Source organism: Salvelinus sp. IW2-2015, unplaced genomic scaffold (assembly GCF_002910315.2).
Source record: "Salvelinus sp. IW2-2015 unplaced genomic scaffold, ASM291031v2 Un_scaffold16525, whole genome shotgun sequence".
NCBI classification, from domain to species: Eukaryota; Metazoa; Chordata; class Actinopteri; order Salmoniformes; family Salmonidae; genus Salvelinus; species Salvelinus sp. IW2-2015.
Window position 1 is genome coordinate 147566 of NW_019957627.1, and position 19174 is coordinate 166739.

At 43.4% G+C, this 19174-nt stretch overlaps 1 protein-coding gene across 1 annotated transcript in view; it reads right to left on the reverse strand.

Annotated features, from left to right (window-relative positions):
- The window catches only part of LOC112080834 (cadherin-related family member 1a), an 86553-nt gene that overhangs the window by 45425 nt on the left and 21954 nt on the right, over nt 1-19174 (reverse strand). The window contains exons 9-11 of the mRNA XM_024146769.2: nt 18033-18111; nt 13974-14074; nt 6103-6306 (exon numbers count right to left, since the gene is read on the reverse strand). Of these exons, the coding sequence (XP_024002537.1) occupies nt 6103-6306; nt 13974-14074; nt 18033-18111 (384 nt within the window). The remainder of the gene's footprint in view (nt 1-6102; nt 6307-13973; nt 14075-18032; nt 18112-19174) is intronic.

Here is a 19174-nt window from a genome sequence, read left to right on the forward strand (position 1 = left end):
GTTTCCTAGCCTCAGTGCAGTGGGCAGCTGGGAGGAGGTGCTCTTATTCTCCATGGACTTTACAGTGTCCCAGATCCTTTTGGAGTTTGTGCTACAGGACGCAAATTTCTGTTAAAAAAAGCTAGCCTTTGCTTTCCTAACTGCCTGTGTATATTGGTTCCTAACTTCCCTGAAAAGCTGAATATCGCGGGGGCTGGTCGATGCTAATGCAGTACGCCACAGGATGTTTTTGTGCTGGTCAAGGGCAGTCAGGTCTGGAGTGAACCAAGGGCTATATCTGTTCCTGGTTCTACATTTTTTGAATGGGGCATGCTTATTTAAGATGGTGAGGAAACCACTTTTAAAGAATAACCAGGCATCCTCTACTGATGGAATGAGGTCAATATCCTTCCAGGATACCCGGGCCAGGTCGATTAGAAAGGCCTGCTCGCTGAAGTGTTTTAGGGAGCGTTTGACCATGATGAGAGGTGGTCGTTTGACCGCAGAACCATTACGGATGCAGGCAATGGGGCAGTGATTGCTGAGATCCTGGTTGAAGATAGCAAAGGTGTATTTGGAGGGCAGGTTGATTAGTATGATATCTATGAGGGTGCCCGTGTTTACGGATTTAGGGTTGTACCTGGTAGGTTCATTGATAATTTGTGTGAGATTGAGGGCATCAAGCTTAGATTGAAGGATTTTGAATAGGGCTATCTTCTGTATACCTCCCATACCTTGTCACAACACAACTGATTGGCTCAAGCCCCGGCCTGTTAGCTATCTGAATTGTTGTGTCTCCAGCTCGCCGAGCTACTCACTGGACCGCTATTATCACTYGGCTACGCATGCCTTTCCCTAATGTCAATATGCCTTGTCCATTGCTGTTTTGGACAGTGATTATTGCCTTATTTCACTGTAGAGCCTCTATCCCTAATCAATAAGCCTTAGCTAAYCCTTTAGTTCCACCTCCCACACATGYGGTGACCTCCTAGACCACCTTCTGCTCCCAGCTGTGCCATGGACACCATATGTGAATTGATTGCCCCCCATCTATCTTCAGAGCTCGTGCTGTTAGGTGACCTAAACAGGCACATGATTAGCCTCACTAGGGTACGTGGGACACTAGCGTCCCACCTGGCCAACATCCAGTGAAATTGCAGTGCGCCAAATTCAAAAACAGAAATACTCAGTATAAAAATTAATAAAACATACAAGTGTTATACATCGGTTTAAAGATGAACTTCTTGATAATCCAACCACGGTGTCAGATTTCAAAAAGGCTTTACGGTGAAAGCATACCATGCGATTATCTGAGAACAGCGCCCAGCAGACAAATCATTACAAACAGTTACCAGCCAAGTAGAGGAGTTACAAAAGTCAGAAATAGAGATAAAATTAATCACTTATCCAAAAACCTCAGTTTTGTTTGCGCGTTTTGTTCAGAAATCCACAGGCTCAAACGCAGTCACAACAGGCAGACAAAAAATCCAAATAGTGTCCGTAAAGTTTGTAGAAACATTTGAAACGATGTTCATAATCAATCCTCAGGTTGTTTTTAGCCGAAATAATCGATAATATTTCAACCGTACAATGACGTCGTCAATATAAAAGGTAAACAGGAAAGGCTCACTCTCGGTCGTGCGCATGAAAAAGCTCTGGGACACTGCAGTGTCCACTCATTCAGAGTAGTCTTACTCCCTAATTTTTCAGAATACAAGCCTGAAACTATTTCTAAAGACTGTTGACATCTAGTGGAAGCCATAGGAAGTGCAATTTGAGTCCTAAGTCAATGGATACTGTAATGACATTCAATAGAGAACTACAAAAAAAAAAAAAATCCACTTCCTGGATGGATTTTTCTTAGGTTTTTGCCTGCCAAATCAGTTCTGTTATACTCACAGACATTTTTTAAACATTTTTTTTTAAACAATTATATGCATATCCTAGCTTCTGGGCCTGAGTAGCACGCAGTTTACTTTGGGCACGCTTTTCATCCAGAAGTGAAAATAGTGAGGCTAATCATGTGCCTGTTTAGGTCACCTAACAGCACGAGCTCTGAAGATAGATGGGGGGCAATCAATTCACATATGGTGTCCATGGCACAGCTGGGAGCAGAAGGTGGTCTAGGAGGTCACCRCATGTGTGGGAGGTGGAACTAAAGGRTTAGCTAAGGCTTATTGATTAGGGATAGAGGCTCTACAGTGAAATAAGGCAATAATCACTGTCCAAAACAGCAATGGACAAGGCATATTGACATTAGGGAAAGGCATGCGTAGCCRAGTGATAATAGCGGTCCAGTGAGTAGCTCGGCGAGCTGGAGACACAACAATTCAGATAGCTAACAGGCCGGGGCTTGAGCCAATCAGTTGTGTTGTGACAAGGTATGGGAGGTATACAGAAGATAGCCCTATTTGGTAAAAGACCAAGTCCATATTATGGCAAGAACAGCTCAAATAAAAAAAGAGAAACGACAGGCCATCATTACTTTAACTTCTTCGGGGTAGGGGGCAGTATTCGGAAGTTTGGATGAATGAGGTGCCCAAAGTAAACTGACTGTTACTCAGGCCTAGAAGCTAGGATATGCATATAATTGGTAGTATTGCATAGAAAACATTATAAAGTTTCCAAAACTGTTAAATAATATCTGTGAGTATAACAGAACTGATATAGCAGGCGAAAACCTTTTTTTTGGAGATGACACCATTTAAAATGCCTGTCTATGGGGAAATCAATTGAATACCTCCCAGATTGCAGTTCCTATGGCTTCCAATAGATGTCAACAGTCTTTAGAAAGAGTTTCAGGCTTGTTTTTTTTTTAAATGAGCTAGAATTTTGGTTTTTCTAAGTGGCTCCCATTTTGGCTGTAGTGTTGTGGCGCGCGTAGATGAGGGCGTGCACTTCGTTATTTATCTCCGGTAATGAACATACTATTCTCCGTCTTAAATTTTATAGTTTATTACCATATTAGGCTACCTGAGGATTGATTAGAAACGTTGTTTGACTTGTTTGGACGAAGTTTATTGGTAACCCTTGGGATTCATTTGTATGCATTTTGAACGAGGGAAACCGGTGGATTACTGAGTCAAGCGCGCCAACTTGTTGGGAGGTTTTGGGATATAAAGAAGGACTTTATCAAACAAAACAATGATTTGTGATGTAGATGGGACCCTTTGGATTGCAAACAGAGGAAGATCTTCAAAGGTAAGTGATTTATTTTATCGCTATATCTGACTTTCGTGATGCCTCTGCTTGCTTGGAAAATGTTTTTAAGGGTCAAACAGTTATTAAATCCAAAGGTTCACATTCTTTTTCCATCCTGAACTGTGAATGTTTACACGGTGTGTTCAATAAAGACATGAAAACGTATAATTGTTTGTGTGTTATTAGTTTAAGCACACCGTGTTTTGTCTATTGTTGTAACCTAAAGGAAGATCAGATCACATTTTTTGATCAATTTATGTAGAAATCAAGGTAATTCCAAAGGGTTCACATACTTTTTACTGCAACTGTAGATTAAAAGTTTTGTAACGACTTCCGCCGAAGTCGGTCCCTCTCCTTGTTCGGGCGGTGTTCGACGTCACCGACCTTCTAGCCATCACTGATCCATTTTTCATTTTCCATTGGTTTTGTCTTGTCTTCCTTCACACCTGGTTCCAATCCCATCAATTACATGTTGTGTATTTAACCCGCTGCTTCCCCTCATGTCCTTGTCGGAGATTGTTTTATTGTATGTGATTGTGCTAGTATGTGTTGGTGTGCGACGGGTTTTTGTACCCACTTTGTTATTTTTATATATTTTGGAGTTTGGAGTTTGGTCAGCACTTATTAAACGACTCCGTTTATACCAAGGTCGTTCTCCTGCGCCTGACTTCCCTGCCACCAACACGCACCCATTACAAGTTTGAATAGCCTGAACATATGAATGTTGGTTTGGTGTCTCTACCTTGAAAACTTCAATAGTTACTGTTGGTGGGTTATTTTTTGGAAATGTGTGCAACTGTATATAGTTATACTTTAGTTGTTAAAAGTTTTATTAAAGAATTTGAAGTTAGGATAGCATGAACAAGTGAAAGTTGGTTTAGTGTCTCCAACTTGAACTGTTCAAGAATTACAATTATTGTTGTTAGTTATTATATGCTAATATATGTACATTTTGTTAGTTATAATTTAAAGTGCAGACCAGAGCTAGACCAAAGCTAGTGCTAATCAGAGCTAGCTAGCTACGCCCAGGACCAGAGCTGGACCAGAGCTAGTGCAGACCAGAGCAGTAGTTGTGGTCATTAGTTGTGGTCAGTAGTAGTGTGTTTGTGGTCAGTAGTTGTGGTCAACAGTTGTGGTGTTTTGGTTATTAATTGTGTGGTTCAGTAGTTTAGTGGTCAGTAATTCTGTGGTTGTGGTCAGTAGATGTGGTCAGTAGTTGTGGTTTGTAGTTGTGTGGTTCTGTAGTTGTGGTCAGTAGTTTCGTGGTTGTGGTCAGTAGTTCCGTGGTTGTGGTCAGTAGCTGTGTGGTTGGTAGCTGTGGTCGTATTGTGGTCTGTAGTGCAGTCATTTTGTGGTTGTGGTCAGAGGTTGCGTGGTTGTGGTCATTAGTTGTGGTGTTTAGTAGTTGTGTGGTCAGTAGCTTTGGTCAGTACTCATGGTCAGTAGTTGTGTGGTTGTGGTCAGAGCTTTTGTGGTCAGAGTATTTGTGGTCAGAGCTTTTGCCAGATAATTTGAATGTTCATTTCTCTACCATAAGCCGCCTCCTCGTCGTTAAGAGAATTTTGCATTACGTCCAACCGGCATCAAAACTGCAGACCATGTGTAACTACGCCAGCCCAGGACCTCAACATCCGGCTTCTTCATCTGCTGGATCGTCTGAGACCAGCCACACAGACAGCTGATGAAACTGGGGGTTTGCACAACTGAAGAATTTCTGCACAAACTGTCAGAAACCATCTCAGGGAACCTCACCTGCGTGGTCGTCGTCCTCACCAGTGTCTTTACCTGACTGCAGTTCAGCGTCGTAATCGAATTCAGTGAGCAAAGGCTCACCTTCGATGGCCACTGGCACGGATTAATCCCTTTTTCAACTGTACCGGGCAGATGGCAGACAGTTATGGTATGGGCAGGTATAAGCTACGGACAATGACACAATTGCATTTTATCGATGGCACTTTGATTGCACAGAGATACCGTGACGAGATCCTGAGGCCCATTGTCGTGCTATTCATCCACTGCCATCACCTCATGTTTCAGCATAGCACGCCCCCATGTCGCAAGGATCTGTACACCATTCCTGGAAGCTGAAAATGTCTCAGTTGTTCCATGGCCTGCATACTCACCAGAGATGTCACCCTTTGAGCATATCTGGGATGCTCTGTATCGACATTGAAGAGGAGTGAAACAACATTCCACAGGCCACAATCAAAAGCCTGTTCAACTTTATGCAAAGGAGATTTCTCGCTCTGTATGAGACAAATGCAGTTCACACCATATACTGACTGGGTTTCTAATCCACGCCCCTACTTTTTTTAAAGGTACAGTATCTGTCATCAACAGATGCATATCTGTTTACCCAGTGATGTGAAATCCATAGATTACGACCAAGTGAATTTATTTAAACTGACTGATTTCCTTAAAAGGACTGTAACTGTTGCATGTTGCATTTATATATTTTTTCAGTGTAGTTTAAAAAGTATTAAAGATGTAAAAAATGGTATGTAAGCAACTCAATCCAGCCCATTTTTAACCTTTGAATGACGTTTCTAGCTTAAATGGTGTAAAATAATTAATAATAACAAAAAGTAAAAAGTAATTAGTGCAATATTTAAAGTGTGGCTGCTTTTGCAAGCCACATTAATAATTACTTCCTAGTATGACGCTGCTGTCTTAAAAAGCAGAAATGTTTATTCATTTGATGAATGGAAGTTTATATTTAAGTTGATATATGTCAGAGTAATGTCACTTATAGTGGAGATTTAAACTTGCGGTGGTTGACATAAGCGTTTATAAAATGATCATACTGCTTATGGATGTGTTGTAATTTCTTTATGTAGGTACACTTCAAATAAAGGAATGTTCAATTCCTTGGTGTCGGCCAGGCAATCAGCGTTCCATAAGAGATCGCTATGAAAAACTCACCTGATCAGAATCATTGACTGTGATCTTCAGACCACGGATGATCTCTCCCTCTGGAGGGTGTTCATACATGGTCATCTCAAACATGTTCTGCGGTCCATTCTCCCCATAGAAGGTGGGGGGGTGGTTGTTTAGGTCTACCACCCGGATAACGACCGTGGTGACCCCATAGTCCATAAGGTTCCCCTCAGGGCTGACCTCAGAGGCCTGGACAGAGAGAGATGATTATTAGACCCTTATCATACCATGAAGTCTGAACCTGGTTTGAACCCATTTTCTGTTAAACCTTGTTCACACTGCAGGCCTTAATAATCAAACCAGTTTTGTTTTGGAATACAGACTGTCCAAACAGCACGTTACAATTGACCAAATCAGATTTGTGTTTGTTCAGATTGTAGTCATTTGCTGACATGGCTACGCTAGTTTGTCATGGTAATGGGCTTTTTCTGTAGGAAGTTGCGTAGTTTGATTGGTGGTGGTGCTCATGCTTCCTCTCAATCAGAAGTTGTTGTGTACCAAGCTAAGGTGAATAGCCACAGCAGTAAACTATCTAGCTACAGTGGCTTACGAAATGATTCACCCTCTTGGCATTTTTCCTATTTTGTTGCCTTACACCCTGGAATTAAAATGGATTTTTGGGGGGTTTGTATCATTTGATTTACACAACATGCCTACCACTTTGAAGATACAAGATATGTTTTTACTGTGAAACAAACAAGAAATTAGACAAAAAAACGGAAAACTTGAACATGCATAACTATTCAACCCCCCCAAAGTCAATATTTTGTAGAACCACCTTTTGTAGAAATTACAGCTGCAAGTCTCTTGGGGTATGTCTCTATAAGCTTGGCAGGTCTAGCCACTGGGATTTTTGCCCATTCTTCAAGGCAAGACTGCTCCAGCTCCTTCAAGTTGGATGGGTTCCGCTGGTGTACAGACTCTCAATTGGATTGAGGTCTGGGCTTTTACTAGGCCATTCCAAGACATTTAAATGTTTCCCCTTGAACCACTCGAGTGTTGCTTTAGCAGTATGCTTAGGGTGATTGTCCTGCTGGAAGGTGAACCACCATCCCAGTCTCAAATCTCTGGAAGACCTCCGGTTAATCCAAGATGGCGTAGCAGTCGGACGTGTCTTTGTTTGTCCTGTCCCGTGTAAATAGTCTTCGTATTTTTCGTATACATTTCGTATATATTTTAATTTCACTTTCCATCTAGGAACTGAATATACATTCCTACATTCCGCCTCACCCAATGTGGTACGGACCTGCTATTTTTTTATACTTTAGAACCGTAACCCCAATCAGAAGCTAGCCAGATAACTAGCTACTAGCTAGTAGTCAGTTAGCCACTGCTGCGGTCTTCACCCTCAACTCGGACACAGCCAGCTTCAATACCGGGCCAATACCTGCCAGTCTGCAAGCGCGATATCAACCCAGAGCATATAGGACTGCTTTTTCTCTACCACATCACCGGATTCCTGACGCAAGCTCTGGACAATTACACCGTATCATCACAGCTAGCTAGCTGCAACCGAGTGGCTACTACTGGCTAACACCTCTGTCCCGAAGCAAGCACCAGTTAGCCTTGAGCTAGCCTCGAGCTAGGCCCATCTGCCGGCTAGCTGAAGAGGTCTACCAGCAAATTCTTGGGCTACAATACCAGCTACAAGCTAATTTAGCCATTTTTTTGCCGCTGCTAGTAGCTTTTACCTTCTGCACAGACACCAGCCCTGTTATTAGCCTGGATATTACTCACCAATTTACCAGCATCGGACTGTCTCTYGACAACAACGCCGGATTCCTGCCGTAATCCCTGAGCCACTGCTTCKGATCCTCACAGCTAGCTYGCGGCTAGCGCAGCTAGCGCCACTGCCACGAAGCTAGCACCAGTTAGCAAACACAATTCTACAATTCACAACCTCTCTTTCGCCATCGCCATCTGGCTTGGATTCTCTGTCGACACGACCACGTCTGAGCAGACCCCCTCCGTCTGAGCAGACCACCCCCCTGGACACTATGATCACTTGGCTACATAGCTGATGCATGCTTGACTGTCCRTTAATTCACGGTACTCCATTCTGTTTATTTGTGTTTTATCTGTCGGCTCTGTGCTTTAACTCAGGATCTGTGTGTAGTTAATCCGACCCTCTCTGCCTAGTCGTCGCCATTTTTACCTGTTGTTGCTGTGTTAGACTAGCACCCTGTTATTGCTGCTGTTATCTTACCTGTTGTTTTAGCTAGCTCTCCCAATCAAGACCTGCAATCACTTTATGCCTTATTGTATGTCTCTCTCAAATATCAATATGCCTTGCATACTGTTGTTCAGGCTAGCTATCATTGTTTTGGTTTGCAATGGACCCTGTAGTTCCACTCTCCGTACCTCTGATACCTCCTTGGTCCCACCCCCCACACATGCGGTGACCTCACCCATTGAGACCAGCATGTCCAGAGATACAACCTCTCTTATCATCACCCAGTGCCTGGGCTTGCCTCCGCTGTAGCCACGCCCCACCATACCCCTGTCTGCACATTATGCCCAGAATCTATTCTACCACGCCCATAAATCTGCTCCTTTTATTCTTTGTCCCCAACGCTCTAGGCGACCAGTTTTGATAGCCTTTAGCCGCACCCTCATCCTACTACTCCTCTGTTCCTCGGGTGATGTGGAGGTAAACCCAGGCCCTGCATGTCCCCAGTCACCCTCATTTGTTGACTTCTGTGATCGAAAAAGCCTTGGCCTCATGCATGTCAACATCAGAAGCCTCCTCCCTAAGTTTGCCTTACTCACCGCTTTAGCACACTCTGCCAACCCTGATGTCCTTGCCGTGTCCGAATCCTGGCTTAGGAAGGCCACCAAAAATTCTGAGATTTCCATACCCAACTATAACACTTTCCGTCAAGATAGAACTGCCAAAGGGGAGGAGTTGCAATCTACTGCAGAGATAGCCTGCAAAGTTCTGTCATACTTTCCAGGTCTATGCCCAAACAGTTCGAACTTCTAATTTTAAAAATTAATCTCTCCAGAAATAAGTCTCTCACTGTTGCCGCTGCTACCGACCCCCCTCAGCTCCCAGCTGTGCCCTGGACACCATCTGTGAATTGATCGCTCCCCATCTAGCTTCAGAGTTTGTTCTGTTAGGTGACCTAAACTGGGATATGCTTAACACCCCGGCAGTCCTACAATCCAAGCTTGATGCCCTCAATCTCAACAAATCATCAAGGAACCCACCAGGTACAACCCTAAATCCGTAAACATGGGCACCCTAATAGACATTATCCTGACCAACCTGCCCTCCAAATACACCTCTGCTGTCTTCAATCAAGATCTCAGCGATCACTGCCTCATTGCCTGTATCCGCCACGGGTCCGCGGTCAAACGACCACCCCTCATCACTGTCAAACGCTCCCTAAAACACTTCTGCGAGCAGGCCTTTCTAATCGACCTGGCCCGGGTACCCTGGAAGGATATTGACCTCATCCCGTCAGTTGAGGATGCCTGGTCATTCTTTAAATGTTACTTCCTCACCATATTAGACAAGCAGCTCCGTTCAAAAAATGCAGAACCAAGAACAGATATAGCCCTTGGTTCACTCCAGACCTGACTGCCCTCGACCAGCACAAAAACATCCTGTGGCGAACTGCAATAGCATCGAAGAGCCCCGCGATATGCAACTGTTCAGGGAAGTCAGGAACCAATACACGCAGTCAGTCAGGAAAGCAAAGGCCAGCTTTTTCAAGCAGAAATTTGCATCCTGTAGCTCTAACTCCAAAAAGTTCTGGATACTGTAAAGTCCATGGAGAACAAGAGCACCTCCTCCCAGCTGCCCACTGCACTAGGCTAGGTAACACGGTCACCACCGATAAATCCGTGATAATCGAAGACTTCAACAAGCATTCTCAATGGCTGGCCATGCCTTCCTCCTGGCGACTCCAACCTTGGCCAACAGCCCCCCCCCCGCTGCTACTCGCCCAAGCCTCCCCAGCTTCTCCTTTACCCAAATCCAGATAGCAGATGTTCTGAAAGAGCTGGAAAACCTGGACCCATACAATCAGCTGGGCTTGACAATCTGGACCCCCTATTTCTGAAACTGTCCGCCGCCATTGTCGCACCCCCTATCACCAGCCTGTTCAACCTCTCCTTCGTATCATCTGAGATCCCCAAGGATTGGAAAGCTGCCGCGGTCATCCCCCTCTTCAAAGGGAGACACCCTGGACCCAAACTGTTACAGACCTATATCCATCCTGCCCTGCCTATCTAAGGTCTTCGAAAGCCAAGTCAACAAACAGATCACTGACCATCTCGAATCCCACCGTACCTTCTCCGCTGTGCAATCCGGTTTCCGAGCCGGTCATGGGTGCACCTCAGCCACGCTCAAGGTACTAAACGATATCATAACCGCCATCGATAAAAGACATTACTGTGCAGCCGTCTTCATCGACCTGGCCAAGGCTTTCGACTCTGTCAATCACCATATTCTTATCGGCAGACTCAGTAGCCTCGGTTTTTCTAATGACTGCCTTGCCTGGTTCACCAACTACTTTGCAGACAGAGTTCAGTGTGTCAAATCGGAGGGCATGTTGTCCGGTCCTCTGGCAGTCTCTATGGGGGTACCACAGGGTTCAATTCTCGGGCCGACTCTTTCTCTGTATACATCAATGATGTTGCTCTTGCTGCGGGCGATTCCCTGATCCACCTCTACGCAGACGACACCATTCTATATACTTCCGGCCCTTCCTTGGACACTGTGCTATCTAACCTCCAAACGAGCTTCAATGCCATACAACACTCCTTCCGTGGCCTCCAACTGCTCTTAAACGCTAGTAAAACCAAATGCATGCTTTTCAACCGTTCGCTGCCTGCACCCGCACGCCCGACTAGCATCACCACCCTGGACGGTTCCGACCTAGAATATGTGGACATCTATAAGTACCTAGGTGTCTGGCTAGACTGCAAACTCTCCTTCCAGACTCATATCAAACATCTCCAATCCAAAATCAAAGCAAGAATCGGCTTTCTATTCCGCAACAAAGCCTCCTTCACTCACGCCGCCAACTTACCCTAGTAAAACTGACTATCCTACCGATCCTCGACTTCGGCGATGTCATCTACAAAATAGCTTCCAATACTCTACTCAGCAAACTGGATGCAGTTTATCACAGTGCCATTCGTTTTGTTACTAAAGCACCTTATACGACCCACCACTGCGACCTGTATGCCCTAGTCGGCGGCCCTCGCTACATGTTCGTCGTCAGACCCACTGGCTCCAGGTCATCTACAAGGCTATGCTAGGTAAAGTGCCGCCTTATCTCAGTTCACTGGTCACGATGGCTACACCCACCCGCAACACGCGCTCCACAGGTGTATCTCACTGATCATCCCTAAAGCCAAAACCTCATTTGGACGCCTTTCCTTCCAGTTCTCTGCTGTCTGCGACTGGAACGAATTGCAAAAATCTCTGAAGTTGGAGACTTTTATCTCCCTCAACAACTTTAAAAATCTGCTATCCGAGCAGCTAACCGATCGCTGCAGCTGTACATAGTCCATCTGTAAACTACCCACCCAATTTACCTACCTCACCCCCATACTGCTTTTATTTATTTACTTTTCTGCTCTTTTGCACACCAGTATCTCTTCTTGCACATGATCATCTGATGATTTATCACTCCAGTGTTAATCGCTAAATAGTAATTATTCGATTATTGCCTACCTCATGCCTTTTGCACACATTGTATATAGATTCTCTTTTTTTCTACCATGTTATTGACTTGTTTATTGTTTTACTCCATGTGTAACTCTGTGTTGTCTGTTCACACTGCTATGCTTTATCTTGGCCAGGTCGCAGTTGCAAATGAGAACTTGTTCTCAACTAGCCTACCTGGTTAATAAAGGTGAAAAAAAAAAAAAAAAAAAAAAAAAAAAAGACTGAAACAGGTTTCCCTCAAGAATATCCCTGTATTTAGAGCCATCCATCATTCCTTCAATTCTGACCAGTTTCCCAGTCCCTGCCGATGAAAAACATGGTATTCTCAGGGTGATGAGAGGTGTTTGGTTTGCGCAAGACGTTTTGGGACATAAAGAGGAACTTTATCGAACAAAACAAACATTTATTGTGTAATGGGGACTCTTGTAAGTGCAACCAGATGAAGATCATCAAAGGTAAGTGATTAATTTTATCGCTATTTCTGACTTTTGTGACTCCTCTACTTGGCTTGAAAATGTTTGTATGCTTTTGTAAGCGGGGTGCTGTCCTCAGATAATCGGCATGGTGTGCTTTTGCCGTAAAGCCTTTTTGAAATCTGACACAGCGGCTGGATTAACAAGAAGTTGAGCTTTACTTTGATGTTTAACACTTGTATGTTTATGAATGTTAAATATTTATAATACTGTAATTTGAATTTCGCTCTCTGCAATTTCACCGGATGTTGTCGAGGTGTGCCGCTAGCGGGACGCCTATCCTAAAATGATTTTAAGGCATTGAACAAATACAAAAAAGAGACAGCTAGATACACCTACTTCAAAATACTAGCTAACTAATAAAACATTGCTAAAGCCTACAACAATACCACAGATTATTTTACCAGACTCACAACATTTTATTTTCTTTCTGTGCCACCAAATGTTTGCATACTACTAGTAAAGTGAACAGGTTTAGCTAAAACTGTAACATTATGGAACAACATTATTTACATTAAACAAATGGTTAGCGGGGAGAGGCTATAATGGACACTCCTGGCCTGCAAAACAATGACATATGTTGTGCAGCTGAGAGCCGAGCGAACCGAATCACACAGGGCTGTGACAGCAAAGGAGGACACTGTGTCCTGGTGTTCTTGGCATTCATTGAGTAGACTGTATCACGGTGACATCTGGTTGGCTACCTCTATTAGTTATTTGTTGTGTAGGCTGCTATCCAACTTTAAATATAATCCTGGGAGGGAAAACAATTGTCCATGTTACTAGCTACTGCGAGCGACACTGATTTACAGCTTCCTAGTGGCAAACACCTTAGGTTGGCAGGCACCTCGATACAACACCGGTGGAGTAGTCATTCATTCATTGGGTTTAGCAGCTCACAAGTAGTTTAACAGTCCACGACGTGGATTATGTGTAATATACAGCCCATCTATCTGAAAAAAAACATTGTGCCTCTAAAAATATGGGTAATAACTTTTGAACTGCTAGAATCAAGACATTTTCTCTGTAGTAATGGTGAAAACACAGCGTCACCAATCTGCACTCAGTTTATTCTCTATTATCTGGGTGATTTTCTTCTAGGTCTCACAGCAAGATATTTACGAGCAATTTAGAGCAGACCAAAATGGCTTGCATCAACTTGAGCTAGCTAGCTGGATAGCTAGCGAACTTAAGCCAGCTAGCTACCTTGGTTAGCTAAGAAAATATGCAGTAATTCAACGTTGTCTAGCAATAAAGATACTTATAAACAAGTCAAGATTCCTACCCAGCAGAAGTTGAAAATATTCTTCCACTTCACAGCCGCTTCAAAAAGATATTTACTAAAATAGTCTGAGCTTCATATGTCTCACCTGACAGCATGACGTTCGCGCCTGAAACTGATCATTTGAATCTACAGTAGGCATAAATTATTACTGTAAAGAAATACAGTATTTTAGAGTAATTTTTACAGGAGGCTTCCAATTACAGTTAATAACAGTATTTTTCAGCATTTTACCCATAATTCAATGCTGTCTACACATTAATTTTACTGTGCATTCTACAGTGTTTTACTGTTGAGATTACACAAAAGTATTACAGTGACGATGAAAACATTCCATAACAAACAAAAAAACAACTCCTACTGGAGCAGTATATTATAGCCTACAGTTCTGTCTTATTGTGTGGCTACATAAACCTACCTTGACTTTCATGTTGAAAATGTCCCTCTTCAGATAGATAGGGTAAGTCAGCAGACTAATCACACCACTTGTTTTGTTGATGCTGAAAACACCATCTGTACCTGCATAGGAAAGAGGAGAGATATCACAGTACGGTAGGAACATGTCATAGGGAGTAGGGATGTACTATAATATGTATACTGTACACTCTTAGCACTTTTTTTCCTAAGTAAATTCAGCAAAAAAAGAAACATCCTCTCACTGTCAACTGCGTTTATTTTCAGCTAACTTAACATGTGCAAATATGTGTATGAACATCACAAGATTCAACAACTGAGACATAAACTGAACAAGTTCCACAGACATGTGACTAACAGAAATGGAATAATGTGTCCCTGAACAAAGGGGGGGTCAAAATCAAAAGTAACAGTCAGTATCTGATGTGGCCACCAGCTGCATTAAGTACTGCAGTGCATCTTCTCCTCAAGGACTGCACCAGATTTGCCAGTTCTTGCTGTGAGATGTTACCCCACTCTTCCACCAAGGCACCTGCAAGTTCCCGGACATTTTTGGGGGGAATGGCCATAGCCCTCACCCTCAGATCCAACAGGTCCCAGACATGCTCAATAGGATTGAGATCCGGGAATTCGCTGGCCATGGCAGAACACTGACAATCCTGTCTTGCAGGAAATCATGCACAGAACGAGCAGTATGGCTGGTGGCATTGTCATGCTGGAGGGTCATGTCAGGATGAGCCTGCAGGAAGGGTACCCCATGAGGGAGGAGGATGTCTTCCCTGTAATGCACAGCGTTGAGCTTGCCTGCAATGACAACAAGCTCAGTCCGATGATGCTGTGAAACACCGTCCCAGACCATGACGGACCCTCCACCTCCAAATCGATCCCGCTCCAGAGTACAGGCCTTGGCGTAACACTCATTCCTTCAATGATAAACACAAATCTGAGCATCACCCCTGGTGAGACAAAACCGTGACTCTTTAGAGTCACATGATCTGTCACATTATCTCAGTGTATATATACACCTGTTCTGAAAGGTCCCAGAGTCTGCAACACCACTAAGCAAGAGGCACTACCAAGCACGAGGCACCATAAAGACCAATGAGCCCTCCAAACAGGTCAGGGACAAAGTTGTGGAGAAGTACAGATCAGGGTTGGGTTATAAAAAAATATCAGAAACTTTGAACATCCCAAGGAGCACCATTAAATCCATTATTAAAAAACTGAAAGACTATGGCAACACAACAAACTTGCCAAGAGAGGGCCGCCCACCAACACTTATGGACCAGGCAAAGAGGGCATTATTCAGAGTGGCATCAAAGATATCAAAGATTACCCTGAAGGCGCTGCAAAGATCCACAGCAGAGATTGGAGTATCTGTCCATAGAACCACTTTAAGCCGTACACTCCAAAGAGCTGGGCTTTACGGAAGAGTGGCCATGAAAAAGCCGTTGCATAAATAAAAAATAAGCAAACGTGTTTGGTGTTTGCCAAAAGGCATGTGGGAGACTCCCCAAACATATGGAGGAAGGTACTCTGGTCAGATGAAACTAAAAATGAGCTGTTTGGCCATCAAGGAAAACGCTACATCTGGTGCAAACCCAACACCTCTCATCAACCCAAGAATACCATCTCCACTGTGAAGCATCAAGCTGTGGGGATGTTTTTCATCAGCAGGGACTGTGAAGGAATGATGGATGGTGCTAAATACACGGAAATTCTTGAGGGAAACCTGTTTGTCTTCCAGAGATTTGAGACTGGGATGGAGGTTCACCTTCCAGCAGGACAATAACCCTAAGCATACTGCTAAAGCAACACTTGAGTGGTTTAAGGGGAAACATTTAAATGTCTTGGAATGGCCTAGTCAAAGCCCAGACCTCAGACCAATTGAGAATCTGTGGTATGACTTAAAGATTGCTGTACACCAGCGGAACCCATCCAACTTGAAGGAGCTGGAGAAGTTTTGCCTTGAAGAATGGGCAAAAATCCCAGCGGCTAGATGGGCCAAGCTTATAAAGACATACATCAAGATACTTGCAGCTGTAATTGCTGCAAAAGGTGGCTCTACAAAGTCTTGACTTTGGGGGGGTGAATAGTTCCGCACACTCAAGTATTCCATTTTTTTGTCTTATTTCTTGTTTGTTTCACAATAAAATATATTTTGTATCTTCAAAGTGGTAGGCATGTTGTATAAATCAAATGATACAAACCCCCAAAAAATCTATTTTAATTCCAGGTTGTAAGGCAACAAAATAGGAAAAATGCCAAGGGAGGTGAATACTTTCGCAAGCCACTGTACAGTCAGGCTAAGGGAGAGTGGGAATCTCCTAGAGAGCTCCATTTTTATGGAATGGCTGCCATCCATGTGAGAGACGCATACTCGGTCTCAACCTGTAATTATTTTTTGAAGACTCATCTCTTAAGTAGGTCCTATGCTTGATTGTAGTCTGGCCGAGGAGTTTGAAGGTCAACGGAAAGGCACTGGAGCAACGAACCGCCCTTGCTGTCTCTGCCTGGCCGGTTTCCCTCTCTCCACTGGGATTCTCTGCCTCTAACCCTATTAAAGGGGCTGAGTCACTGGCTTACTGGTGCTCTTCCATCCCGTCCCTAGGAGGGGTGCGTCACTTGAGAGGGTTGAGTCACTGACATGATCTTCCTGTCCGGGTTGGCGCCCCACCCCCCACCCCCCCTTAAGTTGTGCCGTGGTGGAAATCTTTGTGGGCTATACTCTGCCTTGTCTCAGGATGGTAAGTTGGTGGTTGAAGATATCCCTCTGGTGGTGTGGTGGCTGTGCGTTGGCAAAGTGGGTGGGGTTATATCCTGCCCGTTTGGCCCTGTCCGGGGGTATCATCGGACAGTGCTACAGTGTCTCCCGACCCCTCCTGTCTCAGCCTCCAGTATTTATGCTTTAGTAGATTGTGTCGGGGGACTAGGGTCAGTCTGTTATTTCTGGAGTATTTCTCCTGTCTTATCCTGTGTCCTGTGTGAATTTAAGTATGCTCTCTCTAATTCTCTCTCTCTTTCTTTCTCTCTCTCGGAGGACCTGAGCCGTAGGATCATGGCTCAGGACTACCTGGCCTGATGACTCCTTGCTGTCCCCAGTCCACCTGGCCATGCTGCTGCTCCAACTGACATTTACTCCTGAGGTGCTGACCTGTTGCACCCTCGACAAGCACTGTGATTATTATTATTTGACCCTGCTGATCATCTATGAACATTTGAACATCTTCTGTTATAATCTCCGCTCAGCACAGCCAGAAGAAGACTGGCCACCCCTCATAGCCTGGTTCCTCTCTAGGATTTCTTCCTAGGTTCTGGCCTGTCTAGGGAGTTTTTCCTAGCCACTGTGTTTCTTCACCTGCATTGCTTGCTGTTTGGGGTTTTAGGCTGGGTTTCTGTACAGCACTTTGTGGCATCAGCTGATGTAAGAGTTTTTTTTTGTTGATTGATTGATTTAATCATCATGTTATCAAATGTAGTTTTTTTGCCATACATGTTTATTCATGTTCATCACTCTCTTAGGAACCCGAAGGAGGAAGAGGAAGTCAAAAGCTCCTGCTGAAATGTAATTCTCAATTGTATAAAAGAAGGGGGAATAAGAGTGTGTATAGTGTGATTATAAGTCAGAGGCCATAAGTCTCGGAGGTGTAAACATACAAATCAACTGAGAATATTAATCATGTTGTTTTCTTTTCTGTACATTTATATGCAATTTCAAAGTTGATATAATGTTGAACAGCATGAAGTTACTATTCAAAAAGGAGGAACTGCATGATGCATATTTGAAGTGCACTCAGAAACAATCTCATTTCATTCTCTGGGAGCTGACGTAGCTCCTCTTAACACACTGACAGCAGATCACGATGTCATGTGTTTACATCTTAGAAGCAGACCATTGAATGCCTTCATCACGAGGGGTATGTGAAGGAATTCAAACATACAACAGGCTTTTTGGTACGTTATATCAAATAAAATGAGCACATATCATAGAAAATCAATGTAAATAAACAATGTTCACAGAGATACTCCATAGAAAGCCTACTGGAGAACTGTTGACGCTTACCATTCTCGAGGGAATAATGGATTGGTTTGGGCATTCCTAGGTCTCCATCTTTGGCGAAAACGGTGAATATTTCCGAACCCTGAGGACAGAAGTGTTATTAGAATAGTCTGAGCTATGAAACAAATCTATGTAATTACCAGTAAAACAGGATTGGTAATCAGCTTTGAAGCCTTAGAGGCATTCAGGATAAATACAGCTGGAGTTTTTCTCTCCAATAGCTACATGGACGGTAACAGTTTGCTCGTTGGACTATAATGAACATGTATATGTAAGAAATAGAGAAAAATATTATATATTAATACTATAAAATATACTTTTTTTGTTCAGTCTACATGTTACCAGTTGCGCAATATATACCATGCTCCCCCAAAATCTATTTTCTATCGTCCATATTATGAGGCGTTGAATGAATATAATCTTAGTTTATGAATTCCCATCAACATCAAAAACAGAAATATAGTTGACATGATAGTTCAATAGTTGAATGTTTTTGCTGAATGTAACACATGCAACATCACTCAGTGTTTACAATTACACTTGTCGTTTAGGCTGTTTCGTGCTGATAATAAGGAGATTCATTAGACAAAGACCGTAGCATAAAGTTGCAAAATGTTTTGTCATGTAAACCTTTTACTCCAAACAGAAAACATTTTACAGCAAAAACTAGTTTATTTTGGACAAATGCAGGTAGGTCCCTGTTTCATCCCGTTTGCTTCTGTTTGCTTCCATTTGGTTCGTAATGAATATACCCCTGGAGCAGTTCACCGCAAAAACACAGCATGGGGCTACTAAGAGACTGCAGAGAGAGATCCCATACATTTCCAACTGATGTCATTTAAATCAACATGGAAAACTGTTTGGATTTGAAACATAAAGGAATTTCTGGACTTAAGTAGAAATCACTCCCCCACTCGCTTCATAAATTCATCTGATCTGTTTTCTAATCTTTTAGATTGACGCTGCCTGACACCATGATGAATCACACGGAGAGGATCTTTGCTATCAAGCTATCAATGTGCATAATATCTAACAAGCGAGACAAGGGTTGTGAAAAAATATGAACCGCCGATGGGCATTCTGACTGACTGATAGCAAACTAGGCTGCCCGCTGCATGTTGAGGACACACACACACACCCCTCCT